This window comes from Triturus cristatus, chromosome 7 (assembly GCF_964204655.1).
Source record: "Triturus cristatus chromosome 7, aTriCri1.1, whole genome shotgun sequence".
Classification (NCBI taxonomy): domain Eukaryota; kingdom Metazoa; phylum Chordata; class Amphibia; order Caudata; family Salamandridae; genus Triturus; species Triturus cristatus.
The window spans coordinates 491,306,502-491,321,808 of NC_140590.1; the positions used below are offsets into that span (position 1 = coordinate 491,306,502).

The following is a 15,307-nucleotide window of genomic DNA, read 5'->3' on the forward strand; positions in this document are numbered from 1 at the left end:
AACTAGTGACATCATACATCAGGCCAACTTCTCACACCGGCGCCAACGACAGACGCGGAGCCGCAGACGACGCCTAGCGGCGCACAAGAGTATTGCTGATGAAAATCTTTCCGGATCCAGCCTGACGCCTGGGGATATTCTAAGGTAAGGAATCTAACAAACGTGTTTCTTTCAGATTAACTTCTCAAAACTCTATAAGTCATAGCAAAGCACTAGAAAAGCTTTATTTTTCAATTAAATCTTAAGTTCACTGAGATGAATTATTTAAAGCAAATTCCAGTTTAACAAACTCACCACAGAAAACGCATCGTATTTCCTTAAATCCAGCAGTATTATGGAGTCCAGAATAGAGCAGGCAAATTTCTAGCTAATTATTTGAAAATCATCGCCGCGGGGAGGAAGGCGAACTTGGACTCCAAGCCCCAGCAGTCATTGGGGCTTCAACACCTGTGCTGACCCACTAATCAGCCCTGCAGCCCCCATTTAACTGATTGCCATCCCCTCCTCGCAGACGCGCGCGGACGCGCCAGTCGAAGCCCGGGCAAAGGGCAGGCTGTCTGAGGCTGGGCTGGGCCATTTCTCCTTCAAGTGTGTTTTGTGACTATCACCTCCAGCTTCACATGATCGCAGAGAGAGGTACTTTATTGCTGAACGTGAGGGCCATCATACCCCTAGAGTTCAGCTTTTGTTAAGTTTTGTGGCAGACGTTGTTCTCAGTAATAAGTGTTGCACTAACCTTTCCGTGACATTTTGTTCATAATGGGAAAAAGAAAATTGCTAGATGCAACTGGAGGGGACCCAAGCACTATCGGTGGGGCGGCAAAAAGGAAAAAGGCAAGGAAGACCACCAAGAAACAACTTTCTACTGGCACAATGGATCGTATTGAGTCACTGGTTGATGATTGCGAAGTGATTCTTGAATCTGCCCAAAATTCTTTTTTTAGCACTGCAGATACAGACATGTGTTTGAGTAAAAGTCCACCCCGTTCTGTGACAATCCCACAAATGTTCTGTAAACTGCCATCTCGCCACCTAGCATCTAGTAATGATAATTTATGTGAAAATGTGGTCTCCCCTGTGGTAGCTTCTCCCGACCCTAATACTACCTTAGCCTGTATCAATCATATACCTCTTGAACCATTAGTCGTAGTTTGTGCAAACCGCTACGCGGTTCTGGCTGATACCCTCGATGCATCAGATGAGCCTGAACAAGCTAGGGAACCAGAATTACGAGCCTCGGCTCTCAGGGGTGTGATGGGGAAGCCCCTCTGATGTAGGTGGAGGGGAAACACCTGATGTCATGGAAACTATTTCTTCCCTTAGGCAAGAAGTAGGTGAGATGAAGTTATTGATTCAAGAATTGCAGACCATTGTTAAAAAATCAAACCCGAATTCTTTTCATCCTAGTTTAGGTGGCCTTTCTCCCTTGTTACCATCTTCACAATCCCATCTCTTACTCCCAAATTATACTGGCAATGAGCTCCCCCCTGTCACTCCATCTATTCACGTTAAGAAAGATACAAAGCAGACAGCCAGTACTAGGGCTTACCTTTCTAATCCAACTGTGAAGCCTTGTTTGATTTCTAGCTCGTCAAACCCGTCTAGACTGGCCAAACTACCATGTAGCATTCCTGAGCCTTGTTCCTTCTTTCCTTCTTGCAGGATCCAGACCCCCAATGTTCCCAAGCAGCCCACTGTTTTCATGGTTCGTTTCCCTGCTTTTGTGGGAAGAGAGGATGAAGGTTCTCTCATAAACAAGGTTATACATTGGATTCGCCATGTTAGGGGCTGCCGGTCCCTAATAAGGAATGATATAGTCAGGGCCCAAAGGTGTAGATCTGAAGATAATCTTACTTATACCATCGAACTCACCTTGGCCAGCCACCCATTGGCCGAGGGTCTCTTGGCACTGGAATTTAGAACCTCTTCTCCAGGTTCTTCTCCCATCCAGTTTAGGCGCTTTCCTCTTGTCGAACCATTAATATCGAGGGGTTTTGAATTAGATTAGCTGAAAGTGGGTCAATCCACTTTTCACAACAATGATTGACTAACCTCTGTATCTTTAGCTACGAACTCTAATATTGTTATTCCATTAGTTCAACCCCAAGACAATATTGTCCTACCCCGCAATACCTGTGAGAGTATTGTTGATAGATAGAGTGATTGTTTACCATGTGAAATGTTTGTCCATGTTGATGATACCTTATCGCTCGCCACTTTAAATCACAAAATAATCTCATGGAACATTGCGGGTTTAAGTAACAAATTGTTGTTGCCAGACTGGAATAATTACATTGAATAACACGACATATGTATTTTTCAGGAGACCTGGAGTCTAGTGACAATATACAAAACTGGCTTTACTTGGTTTTTTTTTACCAGCAATTTCCAATGGTCGTAGGCGACCCTGGGGGGGCAGGGGGGGTTCTCATTGTCTGGGTTAGCATTAACCTTAATTGTAGGGTAAAACACCATGAGTGTATATCCCCGGATTTGATGCGGTTTACATTGACCGGGGTTAGAGGTGGACCGATCATCGAGCTTTTTAATGTCTATGTTAGAGGTACGAAGGGTGGTCTAAAGTCGCCACTTGTTACAGCTTTGGGTGACGAACTTACCTCCTGTCTGCCTGACTCTTTACCCATGGTGGCAGGGGATATTAACTGCACCTTCGAACCTTTGGCCTCAGAAGATTTGCTTGAGACAGAGGTTGAGGATGCCAGGTGGGGCATACCATCCTTGACTTTACCACCAATCAAGAAGTGGACGCAGTTGGCCATCCAAATGAATGCCCTATCAATTGAATTTGGCCTAAGAGCCGCCAATGGCAGAACGCCTTCTGATATCCTTGGTGCCAATACTTTTAATAGAGCAACATGCCCCCCTCAAATTGATTATATTTTAATTGATCATAGACTATGGAGACATTTAGTAGATCTGGTTTTAGTTCCTACTATTGAAAGTGATCATAATTCCTTAGGTTTGTCTATGAAGAATCCTTGGTCTCCTAAATCCATTCATTCTGGTACTGGTCGAATCATGTCTTCAAAGGAGGTAGTCCCATCTAATTGCAGGCGGTACCTGAAATGGCCGAAAATTGTCTGCGACGTCCAAAAACTGAACACTATAAAAGAGGTCTTGTTGGCTAAAACCCCGGAACTACAGATAGCATGTAGTGTCGTGGATGGGCCCCCTAACACCGGGAGTATCTACCTAGATCAGGGGTCTCCAACCTCTTCTGTAGTGAGAGCTACTTCTGATCAGTGAAAATCGTCGTGAGCTACTAAAGGCGAAGCATCACGCACATTTTTTCGAGGTACGCCCCCCACACCCAGTTTCATTGACTTTAAATCTAATTTCTTTGGAGCCCATACTGTGGTTTGAACAAAATACTTAAAGTTCCCTATAATATATTCTCATGTTTCAAATTTGACTTAAAGTCTGCTTTATTTCAATGATTCCATAGTACTCATCCCATCTTCGATTACTAAAACATCACAAGTCACACTCACATTCAAGCGGTACATGCCATGATGATACTGTCTCTGAAGGGCACTCTCTAGTTGAGCTACAAACAAAGCAGAGCGTGTTGGAAGGGAAAGGAAAACACCTGAATGCTGTTATAAATGGAACAGAAGCTGCGTCCTGACTAGACTGGGCAGCTGAATATGGGGTTCTGATCCCTGGCAATAGGAAGATGGAGGCTGGTACTGAAGGTGTCTCAATATTCCCATATTGAGTTTAATGTGCTCTCAAAAACAATACCTTGGAGCACAGCACTTATTGAACAGCAGGAAAAACAGGGTTTTCCATGTACATCACATACACAGCCTTGTGAGTGCCTGCGCCCTGCATCTCACATGCAATGTCATAAGTTTGTTCCCCATATTTTACATGCAGTCATCTATTTGCTCCCTGCTCTTCACATGCAAAGCATCATGCCAGCTTATCCTTGTACTTCAAATGCACAGCCTCATGTATGCCTCCCCGCTTTGCTCATGTACAGCCTCTGTACCTACACCTCACATTCACTGTCATGTAAATGTGTTCCCTGCACCTCACATGCACATCTTCATGTGTGCCAGCCACTCAAAAGTGCAGCTTCTGGAGTGACCCCCCCCCCCTGTGCCCCACATTCGCTTTATCAGTGTGTTCCCTACACCCAACTTATCCTCATGTTTATCTGTCCCTTCACCTCACATACAGAGCTCCCGCTCTCTGCTGCACTTAAAATGTTAAGCCATCATGTCTGCCTGTTTCAGAAGCGAGCACCTTGTGTGCAGAGTGGCATGTCTGCCTCCTCATTGCTCAATACATATATATAGATGTAGATTACAATGATAATCAGACCAGAAATTGAAAATGAAAGGATGTCTGGATGACAACCAGGCTGATCATAAACATAGAAGGATAGCCGATCAACTGTAACACCTGTTGTCACAAGCAGATGGTAACAGCAGAATACCACCCCACCGGGAGCCTTTGACTTAGCTTAATATGAATTCTTTGCATTAAGAAGTAAAAACATTTTTTTAACTGACTCCTTTGTGAAGGTAGGAAACATAAGAAGGCATTTGCCGAAAACAGTTGTTCCAAAGCAGCAGAGCATTCAACAGACTTGACACTGCACAGCGGAAATACGATAGATATTCGTATTGTGAATAAATTAGCATGTTCTTTAACAGCAGAGCATATGTGACTGATTTTTTTTTTTTTTAAGGACACCAGATGCCAACAGGCATAAAAGCTAACTCTTAAGAAGGGACTGAGAGGATATCAGTGGGACGTCATACATATTTTTTAGGCAAGGGGCATCTAGTATGAGTTCATGAGGTCCAGTATGCTGGGTGTTAGGAATAGCAACAGGTGAAACATACCATGAACCAAAATACAAATTCAATCACTGTCCTGATGTGCCATGGATCCAGGGTTTGAGGAGCAGGTTGTGGACACCCATGTTCAAGGTAGATGAGAAGTTACCAAACCCATGCCCTTTAGAAAGTCCAGTGACAAAGGGATCGGCGCACCTTCTGAAGTAAATGAAAAAACGTCTTTGGAATAGTTTACAGATGTGGGGGAGCAGAGTTCCAAACTCAAAATATTTTTTTACATGCAAGTAGTGATATGGAACCACCACACAATCACCACGATTTTGTGGTGGTTCTACATCACTACTACATAACGTTCAGTACCATAACTGTGACGATATTTATTTTCCTATACATAAATTACGAGTGCATTATTGATCTCTTCTACCCCTCCTCACCCTCTCCACGGCATGCCCTCTCCACTTTATTGACTGTGGCTCTGGGCAAGAATATTTTTGGCGCCAGGGGCTTAGAAAGACTAAGGCTAGGGCAGGGGCTAACAATTAAATCAGTGGCCAGAGCACAGCAACTAGATCAGGTCAGGACTTACCTAGAGAAAGACCCGGAGTCTGACTGGAAAAGGCAAGTGGCGCGGGCACTGATACGGCAGTAGCAGTTCAATACTGCCTGTGCCACGCCACTTGCACGGCAACAAGCTTTTCGGCCCTGCTGCTCCACACTTGCAGTGCGCACGTCGCGCAGGATGTAAGCGCTGTGCAGGGCTCCTGAAGGGAGTGGGAGCAGCTTCATTCCAGTAGTGCACACGTTGCGCATGATGAAAAGCGCGGTGCCAGGCTCTTGAAGGTAGGGGGAGCAGATGGGCTACGCTACGATGATACAAATAACGTCATCCTCTTCAGCTCACCCCGCCCCGGCAAAGCTCTTAGGCCTATCAGAGCACCTGGTTAAGGTGAAGGCGGGCAACGGCTCTTAAAAAAAGGCCCCAAAAATTATAAAGACTATGAAGGGCTAAAAAATGTAAATGACATCGCGAGCTACTCACGGGGCCTCGGCGAGCTACCGGTAGCTCGCGATCGACCGGTTGGAGACCCCTGACCTAGATACAGTAGAGTTGATAGGCTCTTTTTTCTTGGTACCACCCTCTTTTAGTAACTCAAACAAGCCCCCCAAAGTTTCAGGAGTGGTTCGATCACTTTAAAAAACTCTACTCTGGGGATGTTGCTCATAGCCTAGGTGACTTTCCTGGCTCTTCTTTGTCATCTTTCGTTTTAGAGACATATGATCCATTTGGGGAACCTGAAGTTTTGGCTGCTATTAATAAAATAGTCCCAGCCAAGGCTTCCGGACCAGACTGCCTCCCTGGTGATTTGTTCCGAGCCGATCCCCAAAATTGGGCCAGGTATTTCACCACCCTGCTTAATGCTCTCCTTAAAGGATCCCCCGTCCCAGAATCATGGAAAGGGGCGGAGGTGATCCCAATATTTAAAAAGGGACTTGGGGAAGACCCTGCCAACTACCGACCCATCAGCCTCATTGATGCTGGTCAGAAGGTAGTTGGCAGGGTCTTGCTAGAGAGAATCTTGACATGGGCCAATGATAACATCCTGACAGATTACCAGGCGGGTTTTAGAGCAAACACGGGTACCATTGATCAGGTCTTTAGGCTCCTTCTTTTGTATTGGAAGGTGGTCTCGATTGGCAAGGGCAGTCTTTATTTGGCATTCATAGATTTAAAGACTGCATTTGATCTAGTCCCTCGTGACCGCTTGTGGTTGTTCTTGAAGGAAATGGGAGTTCCGTTGCCTATCCTAGACCTTTTGATTCGTCTTCATGAGGGCAACTATGCTCAGGTGAGGTGGGGCTCTCAGCAACAGAAAACGGATAAAATCCCTGTTAATAGGGGAGTCCGCCAGGGCTGTGTTATGGCTCCCACCCTATCCTCTTTATATGTGAATGGGGTGGTAAGTTTCCTCCAGGAAACTCCAGCTGATGCCCGACCCTGGTGGGTGATAAAGTTCCTGCCCTACCTTTTGCCAACGACACCCTGCTAATTTCTAAAACCCTGGCAGGGTTGCAAAAACTTTTGGATAGGTTCGATCTTTTCTGCAGATTGAGAGGCTTTACTATAAACACCTTGAAGACCAAATTCTCTCTCGTTTAATCCCTGCAGATCCCTTAAAATAACTCCTACTTTGGATGGAGTCCCCTTGGAGCTTGTTAATACTTTGGATTATCTCGGAATCAGAATTTCAGACAGACTAAGTTGGAGACCCCATATTGATAAAATGCTCTTGAATCACAAGCGGGTTACGGGAGCAATTGGGAAGGAACATCGCTCTTCGCAGAGCACGCCCATTGCTCCCGCCCTTGTGATTTATGCTGCTAAAGCAGTCATCTCGGCACTTTATGTTGCCGAACTCTGGGGTTTTGATAATGTCGATGAAATTCAAGATCTGAAAGCAAATTCCTTAGGGACTTGGTCTCGCTCCCAAGGGGCACTCCTCTTAAGCACCTGATAAGCTACATGGGCAGGCGATCATTTAGGGATCTTGCTAAATTACGCCCCTTGCTTTTTTGGACCCGCCTATGGCACACCCCCGAGCTATCCAAATACGTGATGGCCTTAGAGAAGTGATGAGCGCGACGGGTTCACATAGGATTGGTTGGTTGAGCAATGTCAATAAGTCTTTTCTTTCAATGGGCTTAAGAGAAGTTTGGGAGTCTGGAAAACACTTGAGCGGGGCTGATCTCAGGAAGGCCTATTGGACCTGGATAGATAACGAGGAGAATAGCACTCCCAACCTAGGTAGATTGACTGGGGATTCCCATCTACACAAACAGGTGGTAAGGTTGGCGTGCCATCTTGATTTTATACAGAAACCTAGAGAAAGGACACTTTATACCCAGTTTAGGTTCGGCACACTCCCTACTCGTGAGTGTACTAGTAAATGGAAACCCCCCCATCAAACTATTGCAAATTGTCCATGTTGAAATGGGGAGGTTGAACCTGTAGCGCACCTTTTGTTTGAGTGCCCAGCTTATAAAAATCCTCGAGCAAGATGGCTGAGTCCCGTCTGCAGGCAGCTGGGCACTGCGAACTATCATGTAGCACTTAGAATTTTACACTCAGACACTAGTGCACTGCTGGTATGTGGTGTGGCCAAATTTCTTGGCTGGTCATGGGTTATTAGATTTAGGTCTCTGCGTTCTTTGATATGATACATCTCTTAACTTATCTTCTTTGGGGAAATAATTGTTACTTAGTGAAATTTAATGTTTTTTATATAGATTGTGACTGTCCATTTTTAAATCTATTTATTCTTGGTTGTCCTTTAGATTCTCATGCGTTTCTGCGGGGGGGGGGGGGGGAGAAACGTTTGGTGTAGCAATGTATCTTTTATTCTACTATTGCTCCCTTTGTAACGATATTCTTTTTCTCCGGACCAGATTTTATTCGTCTTAATTTTAGTTACTTTATTCCCCATGACAAATTTGTATTATTTATGTTTGTTTGTATGCTTTTATGATATAATTTTTTATCGAAATAAAGCTTTGATTGATTGTTACGATAGAATCCATTCGAGGGAGCAGTTTCCCAAACGACAGTCCGCCACCCTCTGCTGCCTGTCAACCTGCTGTCCTCCGTTTAAATCTCCTCTGCTAGTTTCTTGTTCCGTTTTGCCTTTCTTGCTCATTTTTCTGCCCTCTGTTGTGCCTTTTTCTGCTAGTTTTTACTGCCCTCTGTTTTGCCTTTCCTGCTCGTTTTTCTGCCCTCTGTTTGGTCTTTGCTGCTCATTTTTCTGCATACACAACTGCTGCCTAATTAATCCTGTAGGGAGGCAGATCAACATGTGTACCGAGCCAAAGATTAAACTCAAAACTAAATACAGTGCACTTCTACGCAATTATTGAGATGAAGCAGAAGACAACAGTTAAGACTTTGGCAGTGCAAAGAATGATTTGAAAAGCTGGGATGCCTCATGAGTGTCTGATCCCCTACCAACTTATTTTTCTGCTGGTTGAGAATCATGAGTCTATATTGCTGGGCACAGTGAACTGTCGGACTTGAAAAGACCAGGGTCGTTTTCCATAGCATGCGTGACCAGGTCCTCCAATAACTATCACTATCTAGACGCATTCCTGAAATCATGGAATGAAGATCCAGATTAAAAGCCTGGGGTAATGTGATGTCTCATGGATGAAGAAGTAGGAAGTGTCTTTGTAACAGAATAAGATTAAAGGTGAAGTCCAGCCTGTGTGATATTTTTGGATGAATCCGTACCATAAGCTACTAATAACATCAAAGCTTCTGTAAGCAAATGATCCACCAGCTCTTTTAGCAAGTGGCACAAGTAGTATCAAATCTGGCTAAATTACTGATAGTAATCCTCTAGCTTGAAAACAGTGAAATGAAAACATTCTTTGTGATAGTTATCCTACTCTCAGACTCAAATGGGAGAGAAAATCTGAAAATCTTTCATGTTTCCCTAAAGCAACAGTGTGTCTGCTACCGGATAATGTGTAAGGTAAAAGGGGCCTCCTTCTACTGAGCAACACTTCTACAGTAAAGTCATGGAAATTCTGGTCCAGATACAGTGTTTCCTATATTTCTGCATTAGGATTCTTGAAAGGGACTCTGAATGAGTATTCACTCTTTGCGACCTTAAGGGTGCAAAGTCTTTGCCACTATCTCAAGAGCAGCAACCTCTGGCACACACATTGTGGCTTCATCACCAAGGTAGAGGAAGATTTTCTCAAGAGTTACTTCTGGGGCATAGTAATCATTCCCTAAAGTAGCACATGAAGAATCCATATCACTTGCTTCTTGCAAATCCTGCAACCACTCTTCTTCATCCACCCGGGCCAGTATTTAAGTGTTTTGACCCGGGCCAGTATTTAAGTGTTTTGACTCACAGTGAACACTACAGCTTGTGCCACCATTTTCCACTGAAGGAAATCAACCATTAGTTTTATGAGCTCCACCACAATCATTTATAGAAACTTAGGATATGGAGCCAAAGATGGAACCATGAGCAATACACACTGATGTATTCCCCAAATAGCATTATCGAGCCTTGACATCCCTGATGTCAGAGCCTTAGCTCATGGTGCCTAACAGCAATCCAAAGCAGACTTCACAAATATTTACAATTAGTTCATCAAGTGCACTGCACTGACAATCATGTACATACACAGCATAACTCTTAAAACCTTTACAACTTTAGAGCAGTTAAAAACCTGCAGCAAAGATACATATCATGGAGGCATAGTAGCCGATAAGAACTTCAGTGTTAATCTTTGGTATTTTGACACTGCATTGACTGAACAGAATAGTATAAATATCCAAATTCTCAAACAGTAATCATAAAAAAAAGAAAGCAACAAGGTACCTACCCCTACTTTGCGTAGCAGATCACCTACAATATTGAGTGCAGATATTCTGGCAGAAGGTGTTAGCGGGGAAGTACCAAACCCATTGGGTATACCTAGTGATAAAATGGCTTTTGTTACTTAAGACAAAATTTCACAGATAACTTTACAATGAGTGTCTAATACTGTACAAGAAAAAAGCAAGAATCAGAAAACCCAAAACGCTTGCATATTATGGTACATCAATTAGATGGAGTTCTTTTTCTAAGTAGTCCTTATCACACAATGCACCAGTGTGTGTACGCATGGCAAATGCATTATTGACAAAAGGAGTCACAATGGCGGAAGCAAAGCAGAAATTCATACAGTGCTAAAACAAATATTCAAACACGTCATCTGCAAAACCATAAATCTCTAGAAAATAAGTTACTAACCTCTAACTGCTGTTCTCCAGTATTGGTATCTTTCATAGATTCACATGCTGAAATCATTCCCAGTCGTCGAAGTGGAAGTCCCACAGTAACGCAGTATGTATAACTATCATATGCTATAATGGCAAATGGCCATCAGTTTAATACAGGAGGTCCTTTTTTTAAAATAAAAATAAAAAAAGAGCCAATCTTTTACTATAACCAATTAGGCAACAGCACCCTCTATAACACTCGCCAACAAAGGCTGAGTCCCTCAGGAATTCAAGCACAAGTAGTAATAACAACCTTAGGTATAAGGGGAGCCTCTCAGGGGAGGAGGGTGGGTCACATGTGACTATGACAGATACCAATACTGGATAACTACAGTTCAAGGTAAGTAACTTGTTTTCTTATCCAGTATTGGATCTTTCAGAGTAGCAGGCAGGCAGCATTATAGGTAATTTAAGTAATTTAAGTACCCTAAGAGGATGGTGGGTAACACATATATATATTCTCTATCTCAATAAAACGGTCTATAAATATATAAAATATATCCACATCAGAGCTTGTAACCATTCATATCTATAACAGATCGATAAGTAACCGTAAAGGAAAATGTAATAGGCAATACACAACAGTATGAGATGTATTTGAATTTAAATATGAATAAACACCTCTATCTAAAGAGGCTCACCTTACTGAAACAGATGGCGTAACACTGCCTGGCCTACGGCTGCGTTGTTCTGATTCCCGGCAGTAGTGCTGCGTGAATGTATGGGTGCTCTTCCACGTCGCAGCACAACATATCTTCTCAAGTGGAACACCTGCAAACTGAGCAGCCGAAGTGGACACAGCAATCGTTGAATGCACTTTAGCTTTTGTTGCTAGCAGTTTGCCAACTCTGGAGTGGCAAAACTGAATTGCTGCTGAAATCCAGCTTACTATTGTGACTTATGACTGCAGGTCCCTTGACTAGATTGCCCATAAGACACTAGTAGTTTATCTGTTTTGCAAATGTTCTTTGTTCGGTGGAGACAGAACTTAAGACATCATTTAACGTCCAATTTAATCTTTCGGCCGGTGAAGCCGGATTAGGGACAAATGTCCTTGGAATAATTTGTTCATTGAGATGAAATTGAGAAAGAATGTTGGGAATGAAATTTGGGTTTGTTTTGAGAAGCATAAACTCTTCAGTAAAATGCAGAAAAGGCTCTTGCTTTGTAAAAGCCTGTATTTCACCGACTCTTCTTGTGGAGGTGAGAGCAAGTAATAGAGCAACCTTCCAAGTGAGACATTTTAACTCAGCTTTGTGAATGCGTTCGAAAGGCTGTTTCATGAGCTGCGAGAGTACCATATTGAGGTGCCATTCTGAGGGAGGAGCTCGCACTGATAGGAACGCCTTGAACAGACCCTTCATAAATTGTTTTATCACTCTTCTAGATCAGAGAGAGAGAGAGGGAGAGATCTTGATGATTGTCTGTATCATGAAATTGCTGCAAGATTTGGCCAGTAAGAGGAGAGACAGCAGGATCTGTTCAGGGGATGCCTCTAACTGGTGTACATTACTTTGGTGAAACTATAAACAGAATGTTTTCTATTTTAACTTGTATGTTTTATTTGTGTCTTCAGCTCGTGCTTTGGATAATAGACGTCTACATTCTTGATTGATGTTTAAGTCTTGAACCTCACAGAACTCAGGAGCCATATTTGTACGTGGAGAGAAGCTGGCTCCTGGTGCAATATCTAGACCTGGCTCATTGTCAAGAGCGTTTGCGTTATTGGTACGTGGATGGGACTGGTCTCTGGCGGAAGGAGGAGCTCCGCAAACCAGTGCTGTCTGGGCCACTTGGGAGCGATGAAGATGATACAACAGAGGTCAATTTTCATTTTGCTGCAAACCTTCGTAATTAGCTAGGACTGGGGAAAAGCATATGCATAACTCCTGGACCATAGCATCGAAAGAGTATTACCCCATGACCCTGGGAGGGGACATCGACTGGCATAGAACCAATAGTGAGCATATTTTGCCCAGCTGCAGTTGATCCGGCTCCCATTCATGGCAACTGTATTAGGCTCTGCTGAGTGTTCACTAAGGGGTTGTGCACTCCAGCCATGGGCTCGGTCTTCATATCTTGTGGGACATGAGTCAACTCCAAAGCTCTTGGGCTTCGTGAAACAGTGTTAGAGATTTTCTACCCCTGTGTCTGTTGCTATAATACATGCTGGTCGTATTGTCTGTATGGACCAGCGGGAGACAAGCCTGCAGGGTAAGAAAGATGGCTTTCAGCTCCAGGCTGTTAATGTGCATCAAGTTCTGACATGCTGACCACTTTCCTTGGATCTGTAGGTCCTGCAGGTGGCAGCCCCAGCCTTCTAGTGAAGCATCTGTGATGATAAAGTTGGGTATTAATGGCAGAAATGTGAGGCCTTGAGAGAGATGAGAGATCGAGTTTATCATCCTTAGGGTTATGGTTATCAAATTGTCAAAGGACTGTTCAGATTGAATCCACTGTAGCTGCAGTTCTTCCCACAATTGTCTCGTCTTGTTTGTGGAAGAAATCATGCCCAGTAGCGACTTAAACAGCCTCACTGAAACATACTTTTTTCTTGAGATTTTGTGAACCAAGTCTGCTAAATCTCGTTTGTCGGTCCTAGGAGAGGAAGACTTTGGTCTGAATTGTATCCAGGTCGGCTCCTAGCAACTGCATTATTTGACTGGGAGTAGTTGAGGATTTACGTCGATTTACAGAAAGACCCAGCTTGGGAAACAGTGACATGCAGGCTTTCAGAGCTGCCTTTAAGTTTTTAGCAGCCAGTCGTTTGGCTAGGGGAATACCCGATTACCTGAGAGCGGTTGCTACTGGGGCCAAACACTTAGTGAGTATGCGAGGGCCTGACCTGAGGCCGCATGGGAGGACCCTGAATTGGTAATGTGTACCAGATACAGTGAAGCGGAGATATTTGCTGTGTGAGATGAATGGGGATATAGAAATATGCATCTTCCAGGTCTAGAGACCTCATTAAGTCCCCACTGTTTAGGAGGTGGAGAATGTCAGAGATTAATCATTCAAAAAGTTGGCTGCGGAGGAATTTGTTTAGCTTCCGGAGTTTCAGAAGGGGGTTCCATTCCACTATTTACTTGCATGGGAGGACAAACAGAGTAGAATCCATTTCCTTTTGAGCAACCAGAACCTTCTCTATTGCTCCCTTCTTTTTCAATGAGTGAAGACGAGGTAGATGCGCTCTCCTTGGCGGAGTGTTTGGTGGTCTTTCTGAAAACTACAGGGTATGGCCATAGGTAACTAGGCTAATACCCATTTGTCTGAGGTGATGTTTTTTCATTGATCGAGGTAGTTGGAGAGGTTCGGACCTACGGGGTGGGACTAAGCAGGTGTAGCTGGTACCTTGTTGAGGTCACTGTTTGCGGCATGTATCCCGGCTCTGGTGTGGTGGCTTTCTGTGGCGATCTTGCTTTGCATATCCAGCTGTTGTTGATAAACCGGTCTGAATTGGGGTTGGGAGTGCTGATATCCTCTACTGTATGTTGAGAAGCCTTGGCCACGCACCCCCCAAAAGGGCAACTTCCTGTACTGGAGGGTGTTGACGGACTTGGCTAGGTCAGTATTTGTCTTGATGGCTTACAGAGCATCATCGGTATGTTTGCTAAAAAGTGTATTCCATCATAGGCCATATAACGGATATTATACTGAACTACAGGTCAAAATTAGGTTTCCTAAAGCCATTCTTGAGGACTTAAAACTGCTGCAGCCACTAGTTGACAGAAGCCAGAGGAGGCGATGTCAATGGTGCAGTCTATTACCTCTCTGAGGAAGTGTGCTCATGTTCCTGCAGTATTTTCTTGGCCTCAGATCTTCTATCTTCAGGTATTAGGTCAATGAGGGTACCAATATCCGACCACATTTGTCAATCATATTGGCCGAATATAGTCAGGGAGTTGTGAAAAACCTTTTGCCTATGTTATCTAAGCATCATTCTTTGTCTGACGGCACAGATATAGGTGCAGATGGGTTTTTGGAGCGCTGCTGCACCGCTTGAGAAATTACAGATTACGGCTTAGGGTGTCCCGTCAGGCATGCAGGGGAAACCTCTGGAGCTGTGTACTTTTTATCAACATGAGGCAGGACAGCCTGTAGCAGGGTTTTCCATGATTTTTATGCCCTCTTGCCAGATGTAGTCTATAATAGGAATAGCCTAAAATGACTGTTTGGTACTTAAAGTCATAAAGGAAACAGTCGGTCTGTTTTACAGAAATGGGGAGGTGAATTTGTGTTGTCGCCCTATTCATTCGGTTATGAAAGCCTCCGATGTCTTCTGGAGGCGAATCAACAGGCTGCTGAGAGGGTGGTGATGGAGTGGGTATATTGTGGAGACTGAGGCTCAAGAATCTCCCCTTCTTCTCTGTCATCAGATGGCAAAGGATCGTCCCTCGATGGTGCTGCAATGCGAGAAACCGGCGTCGTCCTAGGAGTGGTAGACTGAAGAATTGGAGGGGTTAGTGGAGATACAGATCAAGGTGAGGAAACATGTTCTCCAGGAGGGTCAAAAAATCGTTTCCTATAGTCCATGAGCATAGCATGAAGATCCTGAACCAAAGATCTAGCCACCTGTATTTCGCCCTGTCTGGGTGGAGGATCGGAAAAGGATCTGAACTGTTCATAAAGACTCTTAGGAGAAGGA

At 44.0% G+C, this 15,307-nt stretch overlaps 1 protein-coding gene across 3 annotated transcripts in view; it reads right to left on the reverse strand.

Moving 5' to 3' along the window:
• Positions 1–15,307, reverse strand: part of NDEL1 (nudE neurodevelopment protein 1 like 1) — a 399,246-nt gene that overhangs the window by 125,285 nt on the left and 258,654 nt on the right. For all 3 annotated transcript variants that reach the window (XM_085616844.1, XM_085616846.1, XM_085616845.1), the window contains one exon: positions 10,224–10,315. In XM_085616844.1, the coding sequence (XP_085472970.1) occupies positions 10,224–10,315 (92 nt within the window). The remainder of the gene's footprint in view (positions 1–10,223; positions 10,316–15,307) is intronic.